The following is a 23,657-nucleotide window of genomic DNA, read 5'->3' as shown; positions in this document are numbered from 1 at the left end:
GACGCATTAATCAGAGCAAACACACAAAGTTGTGCTGAACCGAGCTTTAATAGAGGATTGATTTTATCATTGGCTGTAATGCAATGAATTTAGATGTCTGAGAAGTTCAGGCTTCATTGTTTTAAGATCAATAATATAGTAAACAATGCAAATCAACCTACTGCTCTCCATTGACTACTCAAGGATCCACAGTTGTACACTTGCTGGCATTTCTACAATAGAAACCACATTTTTACACGGAAATCAATGATTTTAAAGTCCAGTGAGATATGATCTACGCAAAATGCCATTCAGTTGCAGTACAATGAGTATTTATGTAATTATTTCCCTGTTTGCTTACGATTGCGTTTCCACCATTTGATGTGCAGCCAATTGTTCCCTCCACAGTTGACCATGACAAAAAGAACAGTAAAACAATTTATTACAGTCACAGAATTTCAATAATGAAAGCGAGATTCATGGAAATTTGATTACATTGAATTTACATTTGTCTTTATTTACAGAAGATGTGTGTGTAGGGACATAATATATACAGCCGGTTGAGATACTTAAGTGCATTACCCATTATTGAGTGAAAATCCCCAGATACACCATTAAGACTCTTAAGTTAGACTCAGAGTTACAGAAAACTAATAATGTAAGGTGAAGCTTTCTTACACAAGCATGACGAATGCACATTGTGTGTTCTACAACAAGACACACACTGGTGTGAAATAAAGTAATCATTCTCAGACAACAAGAAACATTCAATATGATTTGTTTTGACCTTTAAAAATGAATTGGTAAATGTTGAGCAAAATGTTATGACATAATTCATTACAAATCTACTGACAATAGTTTTTAATTAACAAATCTGTGCTGCGGAGATGCAAGCTGGTTACTAAAAGAAAATTTAAAAAAAATTAAAATGTAACCAAAAAAGGTCTAAAATAGCTCCAGATAATTTGGGCATATGATTCTTAAATTGCCAAAACTGCATAAATGTAAATTGAATAAATACAAAGCTAACACAGCTAATTCCCACCCTTTCAACTATGTAAAAGGTAACTACACTGATACAAGTAATAAAATACTTTATTTTGATTTGATTTCAGTGCAACTATTATAGTGTCTCCAGATGCTTTTTGCAGAATTCACAGAGCATTGAGGTAAAACAGTATGTTGAGCAGCTACATACACTGTCAACCAATATTAAAGCACCGTGGCGTCTTTGAATGAGTCGATCCATCTGTTAAAAAAATAAAAAATAAGTATTATTTGTATTGTCATTGCTGTCACTATATGCAACAATAAGCAGCACCCTTCTTTGTACCGTACCTCTGTGCCGTTTGGAGGTCGTCAGCTTTAAAAATGTAGTGAAGTGTGTTTTTGTGGTAAAGCTTAAACTCCAACTTCTGTGATGAATCATCTTTCAACATAAACCCTAACAGGGGCTGACTCTCTAAGGCTGCAACATCCTGCAGAAAGACACAAGGCTAATGTTAGATGGACATGAAATCAATCCCGGTTGGTTAAATTACAACATGACACTGGGCTTTCACTGATACAAGTAGGAGATCTTACCTCACTTGCAGCGTATGTATACAGGACCTTGTCTTTGATAACGAACCACAGCCTCTTCCCCTGCTTCTTATTGCTCTTTGACCTCTGCAGGTACCCACTCATTGAGGAGTTGTCTGTGCTTGCTGTCACCTGAAAAAAAAAGAAAATAACCATCTGATGAGATATCAGATCATTATCGCCAACACTGCGTCTTGATCACAGCAAAACAATCATCACCTCTTTGAGTGCTGCGGGTATCTTCTTCTGCTTCCTGGGGAACGCAAAGGTAGCTCTGTTTCCGGGGGATAGAGCTGCTGATTGGGCTCGTTCACCTGATGCACACAAATGTGGAACATGTAGTTGTTTAATACAGTGTCTCTCAAATGGGGTTCTAGTACCCCTAGGGGTTCTTTGGAGTACTGCGGGGGGTTTGAGAGTTTTTTTTATTTAACATGCATAATTCCTAAAACAAATATAATAATAATAATAATAATCTCAATTAAACTGTAAATATAAATTAAATAAACCACATTTAATATTCATTATTTCTATTTCCAATGCAATCGCTAACTGCCGTAAACTGTCAGCTGCCACAAGAAACTCAATGACCTTGACAATTATGTTTGTACAGTCATGTTTTGCACAAATTAAAAAATATCTCTAAGGGGGTAGGTTATAGAAAAGGGTTTGCGAACCACTCGTTGAATACATAGAAAATACATACAACAAGTGGATTACACGAGTCAAATCTACACTGATGTTTACGTCCAGGACACCATAAAATTAGGATGACAGAGTGTTTGGATTATATCGCAAACAATGTTAGAAAGAAGCACGACTTACTTTTCTGCAGCTGAAGAACAGGGAAGCACTGGTTACACACTCGGGCCAAGTGGTTCTTTAGGTATTCAAGAGCGCATTTGTTGGAGGAACATGACTGGCACACCACCTGATGGGATGATAAAGCATAAAATAAGTTATTTTACTACATGTGCAGTTGTATAAGCCATTTTATTTTGCATCTCTCATTTTTTGATTCAAGATATATTTCAGAAACTACATCTGTTTTTGATGGGAGAGACTTTTTCTTTCTTACCTTTCCACATGCACGGCAGTGATGTCGCCTCCATGTTAGGGTGAACTCACAGGTGCAGATCATACACATGGTGGTCCGTGGGTCAGGGATCCATATAGGGGCTTTGGATCCCAAAGGAGCACCATCACCACAATCTCTTAGCTCTACCTGAATATTAAAATATGAAGGAGTTAACTCTCTTCGCTCATATTTACACTATAAAATAGACTTTGTGTTCATTACTATAACAAAGTACACACTGCAAACAGAAGATGTATGTGTTTCACTTGAAATAGTTTTCTTTTACCTCTTCTGGAGGTTTGCCAGATATAAAACTGATCTTCTTCTTGGTGTAGTCACTGATTGCCGTGGAGATGGCCTCAAGCCATTCATCTCGCTCTGAGGCCGAACTGCAGAGAGAAAACACAGTGTGACTACACACCTACACAGTATCTAACAAAACAACACACGTTCTTAAATTACCAAGAGAATATCTTTTGTTCCTGATCGTTACCTCGCTGAGAGAATGAAGGAGCGCTCCACGCTCTCAATGTTCAGCTCATTCTGATAGGCCTCTTGGCTTGGTTTGCTAACCTGCAATTATTTCATTGTGAGCAATGAAGGCAGCGAAGAAAATATCCTGAGATAATATACAGTGTATACACACACTAATATATATATATATATATATATATATATATATAAAAATAAAAAAAAGAGGAAGAGTGTATACGTAGGTATAAAGAGTGAAGTTCTCACCTTCATCCCAGCCAGAGAGAACATGTTGTTGAACTTGTACTGGCCTGACTGGACAGGAGTGGTGTACAGCAATGTGTCGTTAAACTAAAGGAGACATGACAAAGAAACATAATTTACCTATTGCCATTTCTGTATTTTTGTAATACACTACAGAGCAGCTCAAACTAAGATTAAGAAAATACTGGTAAACAAGTTGATTTCAATACAAATCAATTATATGAACATATAACGTCTTACTTAGAAAAGAAAGCCTTCACTGAAAAACAAAACCAGCTTCACAGAACACACTTTTTAACTGAAGGTAGGAGCGCGTGCAGTAGATTGTCTCATTGCAGTATTACCATGATAATGTATACAAATTAAATTAGAGGAAGAAGAGATGGGTGTTTTACTGTACCAGGAAGAACATTCTGGGCTGCATGCCCTTCCTTGACAGCTTCTTCAGGGTGCCCTCTTTCAAGAAGATCTGGAGCATAACAATGTCACAAGATCACATTAAGTCATGTTTGTTGATTCATGATTCATTCAATGAGCATGCAAATATTTTCGAACTCTTGAGGTTAAAACTGTCAGTGTTACAATGAATCACTATATCACCATAAAAAAAAGCATGATAAAAATAGTGTAGTCATTTTTCTAATGTTATTTTCAGGAAATTATAGTAATTAGTACAATATTGTACTCTCAATGACAAGAAGCCCTATATTGTATGGCTTAAAAATGTAATAACTGATAATATAGTATCAGTGAACATTCAATACACAACTGTCATTCATTCATACATACATTTTACATTTATGGATTAGGGCTTTGGGGATCCATGTAAATGAGGTGAGGTTCAAAAATCGTCACCATCTTATTAATATAACAAAATAATGTAAGTTCATTTACAAATGGTTTATATATAAAAGAGCAACACACAAAACAACTCCAAGAAAATTCTTCATGGCCTTACCCGTCCAGGTTGGACGATCTCATGGTGGCCGTTCAGACTGCACTGCACCTGGATCAGCTTCTGGAAGTTATCCTGAGAGAAACAAAGGACATCAGCAACCCGTATGGAGCATTTTATCAACACGCTAATCAATATGGCTGATTTCTTGTTGGTTCTCACCCCTTGTTTCATGAAGTCGTTGGCGTGATTGGCCACCTCTTTCACTATTTCAAGAGCAGCTGAGTGGATAGAAATTTGAAAAAGTGTACATCACATACATGACAGACAATGTTTACGTTCCACTGACACCATGAGGTTTAGTTAACAGTATACAGATGTTAAAAGACCGTTGGTTTACCTTGTGTGTCCTTGTAATCAAGTGAGTCTTCAGACAGGTTTTTTAGATAGTCTGAAACACAATAAGAAACATTTTAGAGTCACGGTCAACAGTAGAAACTACTTTTGTACACTGGTTTACAAGTGCTCAGTGTTGTACAGGAAATTCCTGAAATGTAATCTGAAATTAAAATCCTGGATGAAAAGGTCTGCAGGTGCTTAAATAATAAAATTATACAACAGCGACGTGAGGAACATTCTTCACATTTTGCTCCCGAGAGAGCGATCCTGATCCATTAGACTCCTGCAACACTAAGCTCACTCATGTTAAAGCTCGTGTTATGTCACCAAATCTGATTTGCACTGCACTTCAAAAATCTTATTATACGGGGATTGAAGGAGCAAATTCCAAAGTATTTTTGTTTATCTGGACACCAGAGGGCAGCAGGATGCCAATAATGACACATTACAGGTTGGTCTAACATGCAACGTTGAGGAGTCAGTAACTACAATGAAGTGTAATTGGAATGAAATAAAGCTAATCTATTTATATTGTGAATGAATGATTAATGTTGTGAAAATGCAGATGTACCTGTGAGCAACAGCCGATACTGAGGAATCCTCTGAACAGGCTTCAGAAGGTAATGCTTCAGAGCCAAGTTGGCACAGCGGGGACTGGCCTTAAACAAAAAAAAAAAAAAAAAAAGGCACATGTTACAGATGACACAACTTTCACATACACATGCATAAACAATGGAACCTCAGTAAGCCAAAAGACACACGCCCCCTCAGACGGAGAAAACAGGTCAGGCAAGCCTTGTTACCTCGAATTCCCGAACCACTGCGCCGAATGCCGGGTTCTTCTTACTCTGCTCTTCCAGTAGAGCCACATTCTTGTCAAACTCGCGGATGTATGTGGAGTACATCTTCAGATAGGGCCCTTTCTTCAGGAAAATGTCTGCTAGCTGTGCATGCTCATCCCTTTACATAGAATAAAGTAGAATGAGATCAAACTGGATGCTGTGACACCTCGTGAATGTATCTGTAACTAAGCTGTATTCCTGTAATACTAATAATATATGTACACATATACAGTATACACACTAGGGCTGGGCGATATGCAGCAAATCTTTTTGACCAGTAACTGTGATCAATACATACACACGTAAAAACACTTTTTCGGGATTCTGTTGTACCATTTGGCTACTCTCTGCTTCAGCTCTCTGAGCAGGTCTTGGTTGAGTTCGTAGAGCTGCGGGAGGTAGTACAGAATCTGGTTGAGAAGACGCTCCTCGATCACAGCCTTCCCGCTCTGACGAGACGCTGTGGACGCTGCGTCACGGAAGTCCTGTGGATCAGATGGAGTCAGACAGATAAAGAGTCAGATGGTCAAATATAAGGAACTCATGCACACAGGGGAAAACCCAAGAGGTGGATCTCAATGAAGTACTATAGAAACAAACTGTCTGCTCTACAAAGCATGTAACATGCTCCCTAAAACAACACTACACACCAGATAAGCTCCAGAAACCTTCAGTGTAATAGATAAAGAGTGCTATCAAACCAAATATTAAACTCCATCACGGGTAGTATGTTATGTATTTCAACTGTTAAGAGTGCTGACCTACTCGCATTAAGCATTTTTAAATTTCCACCATATCATGAATCAGAACTAAAAAAAAAGGAGAACAAGAGAGCCTGAGGTTGCGGTCTCTGCTTCCTTTTCTGATGATGCAGAGTTTTTTGGTGGTTTATGAGGACACGTGGCAAATAAAACTTGCAGACTGAGCACCCAGTAGAGAGCTCCTGTGGTTAACATGTGTGATCTGACAGCAAAGGAGGTGCGTTATGTGGAAAAGGATTTGGTAAGAAATTAGAAAAAAATCTGGATGATTCACAAGACAAGAAAAGATTACAATGCAGACGTGACTGAATCAGCAGTAAGTGAATATTTTCTTTTTATAAGTGTTAAGTAGAGAACAACAAGGAGGACAAGAAGCTGTGGTTCTTCAGTTTGGTTAATTTGTATGTTTTCACCTCAAAAAGTTTCACATTTTTCTTATCTTTCTGTTCCCAGAGATATGACATTTTGGAGACAGCGACAGCACACAGTGCATAGCAGTAGCATTGCTGAAAATACCGCTGAGCTTGTAACTCCGATAAAAACAAATAAACAAATGGCATGTGGCGTTATCGATCAGTTTGTGAAAAGCTGGCTGAGTGCCTGATACTGATGGAGAATGAACTAAGTCACCTCTACATTCTTTTGAACTTGGTATGACTGATCCTCATTACTGGACTCCATTCCTCCACAGTCAGCAGAGACCAAAGCACTTCCTCTCTGTGCTCTGCTGTGAGGAGTCATTGTGAGTCAGTCTCACTACAATCTTGTTTTGAGACCTTTGTCTCTCCAAACATCTGCTCACCCTTGTGTCCTTTTTTTGTGAAAATAAAGAGGCTGAAAAATACTAAAAAGGACTTTGAGGTAAACAAACACTGTGAACACAGGCACAAAGGTGGGTCATATTAGAGTAAGGTGAAATACAATGAAGATGACCTCCTTAGATTTATTGAAATCATTTACATTATTGAATTAATGGTGACTACATTTGTATATTCTATTCTGTTCCTTAAGTTAAGACAAGGCACTGCATAACATGCCTCACCTTGCCTGTAGTTTTAGTAATGCTTAATGCTCCTCATCGGAGTGATACGATGAGGAAGACGCTATCCCCGCGTTCTTGCTTTACCCGCGTCCCGAAAGCAGTTTTAATTCAATAAATATGATTGTATTGTTAATGCTGAGAGTAACCAGCGTTACATTTGGTTGCATGACAGTTAGCAGTAGGTCGGCCCTCTATGCATTAGATATGTCTAATCCCCGTCATAATACAACTTGTGCTGGTTCCTCTTTAGGCTTGTCTGCTTTTGATATACAGTTATAAATTGCATTTTTAAAGGCTTAATTGTCCTTTATTCATGGCTAACACGACCCACTATTGTGGTTGTGTTTGTAGCTGTGATTAAATTGTGTAAAAGATCAAACATTAAAATAAACTGCCTCTGTTTTTTTTGTCTGAGAGAGTGAACCAGTTTATAACTTACATGTGGGATTGTGCTCCTTCATTCCTTTATTTACTGTACATTTTCTAACATATGCAAAGCAACTTAGTGGCTGCAACAGTAGAGGATTGCTGTTGTTACATTACAAGATTACAAGTTGGTTAGAGTTACGCTGATCAGACAATCACTCATATTTCTCAAACATATCTTTGAGGGAAGTACGGCACAGAAACCAGATCATATTATTTCGTTGGCTTGGATCGGTTACAGATTAAATATCTCAAAACATCACAAGGAGGCAACATGAATCCATTGAGGTCCAGTGTTACCGTCAGATCACACTATTATCGTAAAAGCCGGGAAAACCACGAGGAATGTGAGCTGTGTGGTTCGAGACTGAAGGGAGTTAGATCTCATCCTGCATGGGGTGTGCCCCTGTGGCTCGCATAATCAAACACATATGGAGAATGTGGGCTCACACAATACTAGCACCAGATAAAACAGAGAGTACAACTTTCTCAACACTATGCCGTGCGGCTCGCTTCATATGTTTAGATAAATATGGTGAATTCATTTTAAAACCATCGAATATCAGTTTGTTCAATATTTATGTTTTTGAGAAGCCTTTAATGAACATTATTTCACATGTGGTCAATTTGTGTACTCTTATTAACAATTTCAAATTTAGTTGGCTTTGAAAATATGTTTAAACAATTTTTGTTTTAAACTTCAATGTGGAAGTTTATCTCACTATATTTTCTTCCCCACTTGTGAAGTTTAAAATGTCTTTTGATGTATAATTTTAGTAAAGACAGAGTTCTCCTCCCACTTCACAACTCTAAAACACTCAGACTCCTTTTATCACCGAAAACACAAGTCTTGTTTAAGTGTGAAGCAAATAACTCAAAAGGGTGACGTGTGGGGGTACTTACGACATGAAGCAGCTTCAGGACATCAACAAACCTAGAAAAACACAGAACGTGAAAGTTAAAGAAGTTTATATTGTTATGATTGATTAAATAGTTATAGAGGAAGAAAAGAGCCTCTTCCACAAAAGACAACAAACAAAACAAAAACCCTCACTTATCTAGTGGTGGCTGATCATTTTTGATTATCTGCCAAGATTTTGAGCTGTACGTCTCTCCATAATACAGTGGGGGTGAATGGATTTAATCTGTGGCGCTCGTAGCATTAATACAACTATACCTGTTGATTGTACTGGGGTGGAGGCAGAAACCTCAAAACCTGGGCAAGTAAAAAACAAACCATCCCCATGGCTTAACACCTCTCGATGTTAGTGATAAAAACTTTTTTTAGTTCATAATTTAAGTGAACCTGCACTGCAAGAAAAACAAATTAAGACTCTTACACACTCTCAGAGCTCATAATTTCTGTGGCGATGTGGTGAATCTTGCTGCTCTTCTGTGCACTCTGCGTCTAAGAAAAGGTGCAAAAACACAGACTTAGAATTACAATGCACCACAATAGATCCCTGTGTTGTTCACCGCAAAATTACTCACAGCAGATACACGCTGTGAATCATAATATTGCGTATAATATTCCAGGAAGTATTTCTGAGAACCTCTAGGAACTGAATTCATAAATCTGTCTGCTTCTCACCGGACTCTCCTCTGGCTGTTCAGGGTCTCCTTTACTCGAGATGGAGCTGCTATCGTCCTCTGAGGTGTTGATCAAGATGTCCTCATCCGAGGGGCCATCATCCAGGGGTGTCACCTCTTCATCGACAGAGCTTCTGTCAACATGGGCGGGATATTAGGGTTAGAGGGCAATAGAAGCAGACGCCAGAGCATGAACGAACCACACTACAGGTGTTTTGGACAGACAGAAGAAGCTGCAGGCATTTATTTAAAAACATTGAATGCAGCACATGATGACCACATCATCCACATGCCGCATGATTAGTATAAAAAAAAAGTACAATGTACAAAAAGTACAACTCGCATACTTTTCGCAAAAAAGTATGCGAGTCATAAAACAAAAGCACCCAGGAAATAGTACCACTTGACGCAACCGGAAAAAAAACATTTAATGACAACCATTAACACGCTCACATGATGCCAGACTTGTCCAACAGAAACAGAAGAACTGCAAAACACAGCTTTAAAATGACAGCATTTGAACAGCTAACAGGGAGCTGCAGCAAAAAGGAACTACGTATCTAAAATGCCACAATTCCCTGAGGGAGCACTACATGTGAGACAACGGCCCCTCCCTGAACAAAACTGCAGAGAAAGAAATAGGCCGAGGCTGAGCAGCAAACCCAATAAGCCGGAGTCTGTGGGTCCTTCACACTGCGGTACGTTTACAATGGCTCATGCATTTAGCTGGTCTCTGTTTGTGAGCTGGTCTGTTTGTGAGCTGCTCAACGTCATTTTGACATGTGATTGTTGCACAGTTTGAGCTCAAGAGGGGCGAAACACTAAACTGTGCAATGCAGAGTGCACAGTTACACAAACGGTAATCCGATTTTTTTTTCCAACTGACTTCTGCTCACTCGTCATTCATGACGCAGAATATGAGTTCTCTGCATAGAGGGATAATTAGGAACACTAATACCAAGAATGTAAACATGCTAAGTTTAGCTGAGCTAATTGAGCATCAAGCTCAGAATTGTGCATGGGGTGTGAGAATTGGTTCACTCAAAAATATGTTTTCTCACCTTCCAGAGAGCTCCTGTATATCTGTATATCAAATAGAATTCAATCACCTCCATTGTAATTGAGTATTGGCAAAATCCCAGCAACAGATCTCTCAAAACCTGAGCAAAGTAGAGTCCCTGGCTATGGTCCATTCACCGCTTCCGACACCCTTGCTCAGACCACACCCATCTTCATACTCGGTCTTCATGTTGATATAAACTTCACACCTCTAAAGCTTCGTTGACAGACATATAAACACATTGCAAAGTGCTCAAAACCACTTCTGCGATAGTTTACATTAAAGTGACTCCCACATCACTTTTTGTCATGATGACACACTGAATCACAAGGTGAAAACAATACCAGCCACACGCTGTCGCGCCTGATAACAAAAAATGTCTGCGTGGCTAGAAAACACTGAATACGTGCCCTAAGTGTCCTCTTAGCCTTAAATAAAAAAAAATCATCAAAACTGCTTTTGAACTAAATACACACACTCTTGCCCTCTAGGTCAAAAGTTGTGTTGTGTTCGAGTTACCTCTGATAATAATTGATGGCATAAAGTGTATAGTTAAAAGTAGGTATGTGCAATCATCAGTCAACGCACAATTCGTCAACCCCTGACGACGCCGAGCACGCGTCCCAGTATACTTGTCTAACTCCCCTAACAGGAATCTGCAACAAAGGACACAATGTGTCGTGCTTCTCTGCGTCCTTCCTTTTTTACAAATGACACACAAACACTTGCCGTAGTTCACTAAATATTTTACAGATGAATGTTTTTGTGAAGCCTGCAGGGTTTACCTGCACTCCTTTCAGAAGACGAGGGAAATCACAGCTGTGAGGACAAAGACACATGTAACGAAAGCCATCACAATCTACCTGTCATAGTCTGTTGGCGTCTGACACTGTTGGTGTCCAGAGTTTTTCTCAAAGGACATGTATGGCTCCTGCTCCTCATAAATGCCCTCGTCATTATACTGCGAGACGGAGGTCCGAGGAGATGCAACTGCCCCTCCTACATTCACATTCATGTAGTCTGGTATCTCTTCATAGTGAGGCACGTTCTCATAGTAAACATCTTGTTCCGTTCCAGGAGAAAACTTATCTCCGTCCACGCTTTGCTCTACTCCAGTCAGCGGGCAGGATAATTTACGTTGAGCCCCGGGACCCTGGTGGAGGTTTTGACATCTGCCTTGGTCCCTGTCCACATTTTGTTCATTACAGTCTGAGCTCTGGCCTCCTTTCACGATCAGCTTGGGAAGCATCTTCACAGAGAGCTTCAAGTCCAGCAGTTTCCGGAAAGAGTTCCTCTTCTGTCCGTCGGAGCGAAGGACGTCGGCACCGGAGAACGACTTGGCTCTCTGTTTGCCCAGGCTGGACCTGCTAGGCTTGATGATTCCTGGTGTTAAGATTGTTCTGCTTGTTTTTCCGACCGGAGGCGAAGGCAGCTCCCTCATCACTCTGTCCTTCAAAGCGTGAGCCTGTATAGAAAGGCTCTGACTTTTCTCATCATCTCCAAGTTTACACTCTTCTTCCTCCTCAGAGGACTCCTTCCTCTGCATCCGTGCCATCATGCTGCTGTTTCTCTGGGGCTTCTTGGGAGCCACCTTGACCACCGCGTCCTCCGCTGCCACAGTGACTGAAGGAGGCTGGCTCAGCTCCGGTTGATTGAGTGGACTGCTGGACGGAGGACTTTGTGTGACGTCACTGTAGACTGCCTCCTCATCATACGTTCCTTCCTTCTCCACCTCTATATCCTCCTTGTCAACCGATACCTCCATCTCCTGGATGCTGCTGTCCCAACCCAGGTCTTCCTCCTCCACATCCTTCGGGAGAGTGCGTGGAGCAGAGGTTGCTGCTTTCTCAGGTGCGGACAGTAAAGGCTTTTTCCTGGGCGGAGGGGCTGGCTGAGCGCAGGCTTTTCCCGCAGACAGAAACATAGGCACCGTTTGTCCAACAAGTCCACTGACAGACGGTGATGAGCTGCCTTTCCCCTCCGGTGACACCTTCACCTCTTTGACGTTCATTTCCCTCCCTTCCTGGCCTACAATCTCTCCACAATCCTTCTCCACCTTTTCCTGACGGGCCAGGACAGCCATCCTGGGTTTCCTTGGTACAGGGACAGGGATGGGCTTCCTAGAGGCTGCTGGGACTGGTTTGGGCTGGGGGATGCAAGATATCTGCTCCGAGCCAAGAGCATCTTCCTCTGGTCCACGCCCAGGTGCACTCTGAGGAATTACGTTACCGTTTGCCTCATCGCTCCATGTTCTGTGAGGAAGGGACGGCCGAAAGGTCACCTCAGGACTGCAGGTGTCGATGTCAGCTTTATCTAAAGTAAATGATTCTTGAAGAGGTCTATGATTCGTGAAGTGAGTATTAGTGGACGTCTTCATCACTTTGCACTTAGCATTGTCTGTTTTCTCTCCAACGCTGTCCACAGTTCCTCGAGCTGTAGCGAGAAGCCTTCTGTTTGCTGATGTGTTCCTGATGCACATGCAGTGTTCCTGGCTACACAGACAAATGGGAATAATATAATCCCAATCTGGCTTTTTGTTCTCTTGCTGTATTCCATTTTGGGAGTTAAGAAGACCGTCGATGTGTGGGGTTTCTGTCGCAGATGTTTGGAGCAGGCTCTCTGAAGCGAGTGGTTTGGATTCCAGAGCAGTGGTGAGTTTGGAGAGGCAGGGTTTGGGGGCCAGCGCTGGTTTGACCCTCCTCGGCGTGCCAGGAGACCGGAGTGCGAGGCAGTCTCTTCGGGGGGTTGAGGGAGACTGCCCTGGCCTCTGGGGCTGGGCCAGCTTTGGTTTTGGGGCCAAAGGTGGCTTTTGCATACCTAAGGACAGAAAAAACAAGAGCTATGCACTTAGGATTTTATGTAGTTTTCTCCCCCGAATTTCAAATCTGAATGACATCAAAAAGATTATGGATCTAATCTGAGACAATAAAAAGCTCATTCTGAATATCCAGATGGTATATTTGATGCATTTTCAGTAGTCTGACAGATGTTGCCCTAATGACGGTTCACTCTTTAACTGTTCGGCTAGCACTGATCCTAACCTAGTGACAGCTTAGTGTAAAACTGCTGTAAAGTACTAAACCACCTCTGCAGGGGGGTTCAAATATCCCATTGGCTTATGTTTGCCACTCAAATCACACAACAGCACAGTAAGCCGGCTAATGGTGTGTGTCAACAGACAGAGAAGGAGGAGGAGGAGCAGATGGTAGATGAAGAGTGGGAGAGAAATGGAGGAGGGGATACAGGGACCGACAACGAGTCATGCACCTGGTACTTCTGGCTCAAATTGTGTCCTTAAAACTTTCTGTGGGGGACAAAACAATAACACACTGACCTGCTGGCAGGGAGGGATGTTGTTGTTTTTTTTTCCCTAAGCACATATTTCCTCATTCAACAAGCCACAGGTTTGACACCAAACACATCTACAAGTCTACGAAAACACTCACGAATTTTGATTTGGGGATTTTGGAGTTACAGACAAGGACAAGGGTAGAGTGTGTCACAATTAATGATAATATATTTCTGAAAATCACGATTGCCAGTCACTTACCTGTCCAATACACACATGCACACAGTCTGTCTTCTGATGCTTTTTATCTTGAATCCTTTAATACATTTGATTATCTGTGTCAGTATACATTTAAAGTAGAGTAGCTTGAGCTAGACGCCCAGTACAAACATTACTTCCGTTGCACTGCTTCTCCCTGTGTAACAATTGATCTGTATTGTCCCTAAGAAATAAAATAAACTAACACACAAATAAATACATGGTTCAGTCGTCATTAAACTTTTTAAAATAGATTTGGTCTGTAGTGACCGCGCTGTCACTGAAAAAAATGTTTGACCAGAGCAATCATCGAGTTTCAGTCACTTACCTGAGTTCATCATCGCTTCACGCACTTCGCTTCTGTTTTTTGTCAATTGTCATTAATCAGTAACCACCGTTGGTGTCCGGATCATCTCAAGCCGTCGATGCCAAATAAGTCATCTGTTAAAAAGCGACATTTTGACCGCTTTTGTCAGAGCAACACATGTCGATCCTCATCGCAGCCGCACCGACTGACTGCCAGCGACGTGAAGCAAAGAACTTCCTCTTTCTTTCCTTAAACAATCCACTAGGGGTCCAGATCGATCAACAAAGAAAGGTTAGTGACTGTAAAGTAGAAAGTGCAACAAGAACTTTGAAGGAATGTTGTACACACTACATTCTCTTCCAACCTATCAGTATTTCTACACACTTGAATGAAGACTTGCTCATCTTGACACAGGCATTTCCTCCCACACATCTTTCCACATACATCATCATCATCGCTAATATTATCCGACTAGTATGAAATATGAGTGGGAGGCAGCTGATGCTTTGAGGAAGTAAAAATAAAAAATAAAAAAAATTTAAAAAAGCATTTATGGTTGTTGTTTTCATCATGCTGTTACTTTGTCACCATGTTCATGAATTAATTCTTACAGGAAACAGCTCGGGGAGGGACATGGATTGCAGCTTGTCAAGATCCTGAGACATAAGATTTAAAAAAAAAAAAAAAAACACGAAAAATAAGTAGGCTACTGGATACTTTGGTGTTTTTATTAAATCTGCTCGTAAAATATTACAATGAATGCAGACGTTTCCCATTGATATTTACAGAAAATGGAAAAGCAAACTGAAACATCAGCTGCCACTGATTATCTTTGATGACAGATATTTAGCCCCAATGCCTCTATGAGTTGCCTGTTAAGACTAAAAGTTGAAAAAAATAAAAAGTGCATTTCGGGAACAGATGGGACTAATCAGTGACTTCAAGTTGCATTGTAAGCAAAAGAGGCATTTGCAGTTGGATTGCACATTAACCCAAAAGCATTAACCCACAGTAGATGCAGTTTGGAGACTTTTTAATAACTACAAGTGGATCAATATGGATATAATCCCATCCCTGGAGCATATTCAGTGTGTGGTAACAGGAACACGGGTGAGTGCTAGAGTCTTCTGTGGTTTGGTACAAACGTCTCTCCGCCGTTGGTGCGATACACGAGGAAGTTGATTGTTTTTTCTGTTCAGGAATAAGACATCAGGCACATGATTCATCTTCAACAATGTCTTGGCAGTAAAATGTGACGCGAACACATCACATGAATTGAAGTCAGGAATAATTCAGTCACAAACCTCTCATTGGCCTTTTCTGCTGAAGCAGTCAGTGTTGTGTCATCTTCTCTTTTTAGAGTTGCATCCTGCGAGTTTTGTGCATCTGTGGCTGCAGGTGAATCACTGCAAGGAAATGACAGAAAACTATTAACACATGTGGTGGAAAGTAAAACATACAATACTGGGATACTTGTACTGAGTATTGAATATTTTAGGATATTTCACACTTTACAAAAATAACTTGTGGTCTTTGTTGGACCAGCTTCCTTTAGATTAAACTACCCAACAGTACATAAAGCAGATAAAAAGTATTGCTTGCATATTTATACGTAATTAATACTGATCCAATGATATAGAACTGACAGGTACCATTCTGCCAAATGTGTACTTTTACTTTTGGTACTTTATAAACATGTTGGTCTTAATACTTTGATACTTTTAATTCAGTAAACATTTGAATGCTTCTTTTAATGGGGTAATTAACAGTGCGGTACCGCTACTTCTTCCACCACTGATGAACACATTAGAAAAAGTTAACTTCTCAAATTCTTTATGACTTAAATGTATTTTAGTTCAATAATTCACCTTGAATGTGCTTTAAATTTCACAATGATCATTGACAAGCGTTTTAAGTTTAATCTCTTTACATTCACACTACATTACAGCGATGATCCAGGTTCTTACATCAGATTCACACTGGGTATGGTGTCGTAGTACCTGAACTTGTAGTCTGAAGAGAGGCTTAGACCTAATCTGTAGTCTCCCCTGGTTCTGGAGATTTGCTTTTGAAGGTCCCTGACAGAGCAGCTGTGACCACTGGATGTGTGGCCCACAAACAGCAGCTTCCCTCTGATGTACATCTATCACAAGGACACAGAGAATTTACTTTAGATATTTCGAAAAGGAGATGTATAATACAATGTGAATAAGACTAGGATGTCTGTTTGATTTATGGACTAATGGAGAATTTTTCATCTTACAGCAAAAATCAGTGGAGCAGCTGTCGTGACTTTGGGCTAATAATTAGACGACCCTTTTGTAATTAAGAACCCCTCACTGCTTGCTCGACTAAAGTACTGTTATAATAAATGTTTGGCTTTCTGGGAAAAGACAGCACCTTACCACAGTCTTCCTCACCCCATCCCCTTCATGCTATCACCTCCTCTGCTTAAGGCAAGCACTGCTGCTGCCACCCAGTGGGAACCATGAAAACCTGCACCGAGCAGAGCCTGCAGCCTTTAGTCGAGCCTGCAGTGCGTTTACTGACCAGGACCATTCCAGGAGCAGCGTTGTGCCGCTGCTGCAGCAGCATGTTCTCCCCTCCACAGCTGGGCTGCCCGGTTGACATCGCATACCTCACCAGGCGAAATGAATCCATCTGGCACTAGATTTAAAAACAACACCAACAAAAAACACCTGTTACTGAGTTTGCAGAAATACATTCTGTATCCTGCTGACTGTAGTTTGTCTTTCACTGACCCTTTGTTTTGTAGTCTGTGCAAAGCTGTGTATATCTAAGTACACATTTAGCGTACTTGCTGATTATGTAATCTTGATAATATTTTACCAACAGTGATACAACAAACAAATGATGCCCACACTTTCAATCAGGGACTGTAATGATGCCTGGCTGAGTATACATACAGTATATAGCAGGTGATCAAAATAGAAATTGCTCCATATTGTGTTTTTGTTACTTTGTCTACCCCCTGTGTGTAAGACAGCTCTCACACCTGAGTACACGGCATGGTTCTGTGCTTGTTCCTCCTCCTGTAAAGCTGCTCCAACACGTCCTGCTCGGACACCGCACGTGTGTTGACGGGTCGGAGCGGCAGCGTCGCGCACACCACCAGGATCTGCTGACTGTGTGAAGGCTGGCCCATAACGAAGGCATCGTACTCCAGGTCCGTGACCACTGGCATCAGTGTAGCGCTGCAGCAGCACCGCCTGCGCCCCCCCTCCACCAGCAGGGCAGCTCTCAGCAGAGCAGGGCACACTGTGAGGGGGGTGGAGGTGGTGAATGACGGCGGGGCTGGACAGCGGGCGACAGCAGAGGGCTGCAAGTCTGCACTGTTTGGAATAATCGCTGACCTGGCAGGGTGGGGGCGATAGTGAAGCTATCATCGTAAATATACTCTTGCTCTTATAAACTGCAGTATATGTCATTTTCTATGAAATAACATTTAAATCTGTTGCTGTGCCTGTCAGTATTACAAGTGGGTCTTACTCAAGATTGATGTTGCCATAAATTTGAAGTGGTCCTATCCGTGTGACACAGGGCTCCTCTGTTTGCTTTTTTGGTGTCCTGGCAACATACAGGTAAAGTCAGTGAAATGTTATATATTGCATAATATTAGTATAGTATACATCTGTGCAAAGTCTAGCAGAGCTCAAGCATTTGAAACTGATCAATAAACAATGTGTTTCTTTCACTACTGCAAAATCAAATCACTGGCTTCTGTTTAAGGTAGGCAGGCAGGTAAAGTGGCACCTTGGCAGCTTGACGTAGAAGTCCAGAGGTTTTTCTGACAGATGTCGGTGTAGCTCCCGTAACTCATTCCTGCCCTCCTCAGGCCGGACTGGTTTAACATCGGCCCGCTCAGGTGGGTTCAGAGAGGGCAGAGCGGCCGACTCTACCTCTCTCCTCAGCCTGGTCCTCAGTGGGGCAACTGACATCCGCTCCATGTCGGGACACTTGATACCTGGGGGAGAGGAGGAGGTCACTCAGAAATGCACACTGACACAAGTGACCGTGAACAAGATCCTGATGGAACTATTCAATAATGTTGAGTTTGCAGGATGAGGTGATACTGTAACTTTTTGTTTCACTGAATCACTCTGAAACAACCTTACTGGGTCAGATTGGCTCAAATATACTTTTTTTTTTTTTTGCAAGGCCTACTTTAATAACTCAAAATGTTCAGTACATCCTAGCTGGGAAGTGTGAACACACTATGCCCATTTCAGAAAGGCCGTGTGATCAGGTACGTACCGATGGCCACATGGTAATAATTCAGCCAGCTGTCCAGGGTGTTTCGGACTCTCTGCTGAAGCCTCTTCAGCTCCCTGCCAACATGCCCTCTTCTTCTCCACTGTGCTGATGGCTCCTCCACCTCGCCGACCATCTGGAGGACCTCCGGGGAGAACACAGACACCTTCCATACATCATTACTTGCATGGTAGATTATATGATATAGAACAACAAAAGGCATTTTGCGAGCTGTTTGATACAAAGGGACTCAGTGAAGGCATCTTCAAATGTATTGTAACAGCTTTTTTGGGTCTGTTCTTCTGATATGTGGGTGTTTGGAGTCCATAATTGTATTTCATGCTTTCATGTGGTGATAAACCGTCTCTTACGGGTGTTAGGAACAGGTTCCTCTTGCTCTCTAGGATCACAGCAGGGGATTTTGTCTTCCTCAGCAGCAGGAGGTCTTGAGCAGAATCAGAGGTAAACGTTCCTTCAGTCTGCAAACAAGTCTGTCAATTCAGAGTAGACGTTATAGATTTTAATTGTTTATCATAAATCTAATTTCCCCCCAATATACTTGGTAATCTCACCGCTTCCTGTGATCGGTTAATGTTGGACAGAGCCGAAAGAGCAAGTTGAACACTTTCGTTGTTACACCTGAAGCTGAGAGTGGCAGACGTACCACTGAGCAGCCTCACGGAGATTACATCGGACAACTATAGGAGACAAAAACACATTTACGGGTTTCTTTAAAATGGACACAATAAATAATAATCAGTATGGTAAGCACTCATAAATTGTGATGAATTCATCCATGGTTATCTAATCTGCACACTATTTTTACAGGATAACACTGTACCCTGTTATAAAAGCTGTCTTGGTTCTGTCAGAGGCAGTTAGTGTTCCTTCATCAGTAGGTCATGAGTCATACCTCACATGCCCTGCTTTGTTTCCTCTAAATGTGACCCTTCCCATATGCACATCTCACAATTATCGCACATGACAGGTTCTCTCCAGATTCTTAACCCCTTGGACTACCCTTGTCACTGAATATATTTCTTGTCTGGTGACTGCCTCCGACCTGGTCTCTATATGTAACATGTTGCTGACTCTGTCTGCATATTGCACAAATAACATGGACATCATTATTTTATAAACGCAAATATGTTATTGGTAGAAAAGGTTGTGGTAGTCTCACTATAACTGTGGCTTCACCTGTATACCAATCTTCTTCCTTAGTGTGCGATTTGTCTGCCAGCTCCATTCCTTAGTGATGTTCCCATGATGGTCACACAGGAATCCACCAGCCTGGTCCCACACTGCTGTAATGGCAGAGCTGGAGGAACATTTTACACATCATTCAAGCTGTCATCAGGGTTCCAATTACAGCGGGGATTGAGGGGGTCTGACCCCCTAATTAAGACTTGAACCTCGAAACAATTACATATCCTCCCTACCTGTAATCATAGTGAAATATTACAATATATTTCCCTTTTTAATGTGTAGAAGAATCTTGTTATACGATTTCAGACACCCCTAAAGTGGACCAAACCATTCAAGTAAAATTGACCTCCACGGGGACAGACCTGAGTGGCTTTGGCATTCTGCTGTGTGTTAAACATCTTCGTACATATCAACACTGAACTCACCTAAGACAATGTGTCACGGCCCCGTGCCCAGACGCCGTGATAGTCGCCAGAATAACGGGACACTCGCTGTCACTGAACACGTTGGTATAGAAACCTCCACAGGGCAGACCTGAGTGACTCTGGCATACTGCGATACAACCAGACGGGTAGCTGAGAGGACAGAGTCAAAGGTCAAAAGGTTTAGCTGCAGTGACACATAATGTCGTACACTTCTGGGACAGCTGCTAGAATTAAAATATGTATGAATAAACAGGATGCGAGTAGAATACTATATGAACGAGGAGCCGTCTTCCATCCTGTAATGTAGTTTCTGCTGTTCTGGATCCTGCTGCTTCACTTCTGGTACCCGGGGCATTCCATCGACTAAAGTGGCAGGTCGGGCCGTTCTCCTCGCTCTCCTGTTATTCAGTTTGGCCTTTGCATCACCATAGTGACGGAGTATTAGGGGCTTGCTCAGGTCCTGTGCAGCTGTTTGTAGTTTTCTACGCGGAGATGAAGTAAACTTTTATGCTTAAATAACTGATCTCTCATTTAGTATTTATGAGGAGTTACACCGCAAAATGAAGCATCTACAACTTTCAATATCAGATGACCAAATGTAAAATTCAGTAGAGCTATGTTTCTTGTCATAAATGCTAATAAACATTCTCCAAAACTGAGAGATTCATTTAAATTACTCATTAAAAATACATAGAATCTACAAAGCTAGAACTATTCTTTAAACTAAATGCTAACATCAGCATGCCATATGTCCACAATGACAGCGCTAACATGCGGATATTTAGCCAAAGTTATTACAATTCAACACAAATGTCTGGACCGACTGATCGAGCAACATTGTCCTCCCTAGAAAAATCAGATTATCCTATCGGATAATACATTTTGTAATGTAACCCCTCATTTGACAAATATTTCCCACAGGCCAAATGCAGCAACACACTCAGGACTTCTTGCCGCCTGGAGTCGCTCCACCGCCCACTGACACAAACTGATCTGCAGAGGCTCATCACAGGAGGTCTGCGTCGGCTGGATGATCCAACCTGGACACAAATCACATCCAGCTGAGGCAGCAGGGCCACACAGTCAACCACAGACACAGGGGCCCCCCATTAACACGATGCTTCAGCTCCATGTCTTACCTGGATTACTGCAGCTGTTGGATAGAATGGAGAAACTGACGGTGGTGGAGTTGTGAGCTGTTGGAGAGTGAGAATGTGAAACTCGGTCAATGTGTCATCTGAAGTCTTAAATTCACGTTTTTATTGAATCGGTATAGACAATACTGGCCATTTATCGGTCACTAACAGTTGCATCATGGAACTTAATAATGTAACTCAATAGCTCTGTAACTGATTAACAGACAGCAGTACATCTGTGCCTAGCTACCAGCTACATTGTCCTGTCTGGTAAACTAATCCTCTCACTTCCACAAGCTTGCAACTAAAGCTGTCCTCCAGTTCAGTCTTAAAAGGTCACGAGAAATGACTTAACGTTTTTTCACTTTTATCACCCTCATTGTTATTGTCTCTTACCTACATTAACTATGACACATAGTAAAAATATTGTTCTGTCTGTCCTGTCTTTTTCTCAATTTTACATAATTTGTACGCAGCATTTGCTAACAATGCATATTTTATAAAGGGTTTGGGCTGCAACTAAATGCTTAATTAATTGTTAATAAATAATGTACTTTTACTTTTTAAGCCAGTTGTAAAACATATTGTATACTTGTACTTATATTTGGCAAATAATGCATTCACATTTACAACCTGGGGGTTATTATAGTGGAACCCATTATTATTGACTTATCTTGATCAGCAGAGCTGTACCAGTAACTAACAAAACTTTCCATCTTGTTTTTTTCTTATCCTTGTGGAAGTGGGCTACCAAAAAAAAAAAAAAAAAAAGAAGTAATGCAGAGATTCATTCACCTCTATTAGAAGTGTGTTTTCGCTTTTGCATGCTTTTGTCTGAGCTGACTTGTGGTTTTCTCACAGAGGGACCAGCATTTCCCACAACACATGAGTTTCTCTCTTCTGCCTCCCTTTTGTCTTTGGCGGACACCTGACGGCATGAACCTTCATCCAACTCCACGGAACTGTCGGTCTGTTCCGGACTCTTCAAGTGCATCGACCCCGCAGTCAGATCTCTCCAGGAGTAATTCAGAATATTTACAATCCCGTGAGGAATACGCCCCTCCTCGGTCCACTTGTGTTGTGAGAGTAGTCGAGCCACTTCCTTCAATAACCGAGGAGCCGCTCGCTTGTATGCACCCATTGGATCGTGGTCCATTGTGTCGCGTGCAGCACCGACAGCCGATGAGGTATCAGGTTTAACATCTCCACGTGTTTCACCTGACAGCTCATCAAGTTTACCTCCTGCGTTGTCGTTCTCTCGATTACTATGAGAGGGAAAAAATGAGAAAAAGCTTTGGTCACATGAGGAAAAGGTAAAGTGAATTGTAGCGATAAGGGGATTGAATTACCTTTGTGTTATGTCTTCTGACTGCGCTCCTTCATGTACCAAATTAAAATGCAAAATGTTGCTTCGTGCCCCTTTAATTCGATTTCGTTTTGTTGGCTGCGAAGAGATCAGTTACAGGATTAATATCTTGTTTCTTTAAAACTAAAGTCAGTGAAATGAATCATTAGCCCACCTGGTCAAAGAAATACAAAGGGCCACTTCTGAATTCCTTCAGCGCGACAGAAGAAGTCATTATTCCCTTAAAAAAACCACTTGAATTAAAAAGAATACATCAGTGTTTCTACAATTTCACTCTTAAAATCATGCTTTTAAACATATTTTAAAAAGGAAAGAAAGATAACTTACCCAACAAAGGCTGGCCTCATGGTAGATCAGCTGCTCTCTCAGGTTTGTCTGAGTTCAGGAGGAAAGGTGAACCTCCCACCCCATTGTATTGTATGCCCCCTGTTGAGTGGGTCCTAATGGTAGGCTGCCTTTTACCTGCCTGCAGTATTTGAACTGGGAAAAACGGCGCGTTCGATGTACTGATACGCCCGGTGTCCGCAGCGAGTCCGCTGTTTGACGGTGCGCGATCCGGGGGCGACCCGTATCCGGTGCGCATGGCCGAACTGAGTGCGACAGTACGGCGGATCTGCCGACCTGAGGGCGAATCCGCCCCGGAGTCGACTGCTATCTGGGTATATACTGTGTAATACCCAGGTCAGCATCGTTCCGTTGAAAACCGTTTAAAAGGCGACTGTGGTCTCCGGTGAAAAGACCTTCAAAACTGGTCTAAAAGTCAATATGTTTTTCTAGTACTTGTTTTATTTACAGATGTCCAGCTTATGAAAATATGGCAGATCTCCTGAAACCGGCTCCTGTGTTGGCTTTGAAAACGACGTTTAAATCAGGAAAAGGAGATGGTTGAATATAAAGAACATTGTTTATTATTATATTGTGCTTAATAAATACAAATGAATGGTTTCCTGTGTCACTTGGTCTTTTGTCCTGTAAGTGGAAACTGACGATGTGTTACTATGTATTTGTGC

The 23,657-nt window shown here is 41.6% G+C and overlaps 1 protein-coding gene across 2 annotated transcripts; it reads right to left on the bottom strand.

Annotated features, from left to right (window-relative positions):
* Positions 1 to 404: 404 nt before the first annotated feature.
* On the bottom strand, positions 405 to 14,617 carry LOC116392168 (FYVE, RhoGEF and PH domain-containing protein 6-like). 2 transcript variants are annotated; one of them, XM_031863375.1, is made up of 21 exons: positions 14,264 to 14,617; positions 11,252 to 13,205; positions 9,330 to 9,462; positions 9,079 to 9,146; positions 8,642 to 8,672; positions 5,843 to 5,994; positions 5,471 to 5,627; positions 5,239 to 5,326; positions 4,669 to 4,719; positions 4,491 to 4,549; positions 4,332 to 4,403; positions 3,774 to 3,842; positions 3,377 to 3,460; positions 3,132 to 3,211; positions 2,925 to 3,027; positions 2,639 to 2,785; positions 2,386 to 2,491; positions 1,780 to 1,874; positions 1,564 to 1,692; positions 1,318 to 1,457; positions 405 to 1,228 (listed from the first exon to the last, which is right to left on the bottom strand). In XM_031863375.1, the coding sequence occupies exons 1-21, from the start codon at positions 14,274 to 14,276 to the stop codon at positions 1,192 to 1,194; spliced, it is 3,768 nt and encodes a 1,255-aa protein (XP_031719235.1). In that variant the 5' UTR covers positions 14,277 to 14,617; the 3' UTR covers positions 405 to 1,191. The 2 variants fall into 2 exon arrangements, with proteins under 2 accessions (XP_031719235.1, XP_031719244.1); XM_031863384.1 differs by having other exon boundaries at positions 9,330 to 9,459.
* Positions 14,618 to 23,657: the final 9,040 nt, after the last annotated feature.

The sequence above is a fragment of the Anarrhichthys ocellatus genome, unplaced genomic scaffold (genome assembly GCF_004355925.1).
Source record: "Anarrhichthys ocellatus isolate YVR2014 unplaced genomic scaffold, GSC_Weel_1.0 scaffold2, whole genome shotgun sequence".
Classification (NCBI taxonomy): Eukaryota; Metazoa; Chordata; class Actinopteri; order Perciformes; family Anarhichadidae; genus Anarrhichthys; species Anarrhichthys ocellatus.
The sequence above is the reverse complement of the archived record's forward strand: the minus strand, read 5'-3'. Positions and strand labels throughout refer to the sequence as shown.

Excerpts from the sequence above, each read along its gene's own strand:
- LOC116392168 (XM_031863375.1), bottom strand. Across the intron at positions 3,028-3,131 it reads TCCTTCATTCTCTCAGCGAG|TTCGGCCTCAGAGCGAGATG; the intron begins GTAACGATCAGG and ends TTCTCTCTGCAG. Across the intron at positions 2,786-2,924 it reads CTGGCAAACCTCCAGAAGAG|GTAGAGCTAAGAGATTGTGG; the intron begins GTAAAAGAAAAC and ends TTTAATATTCAG.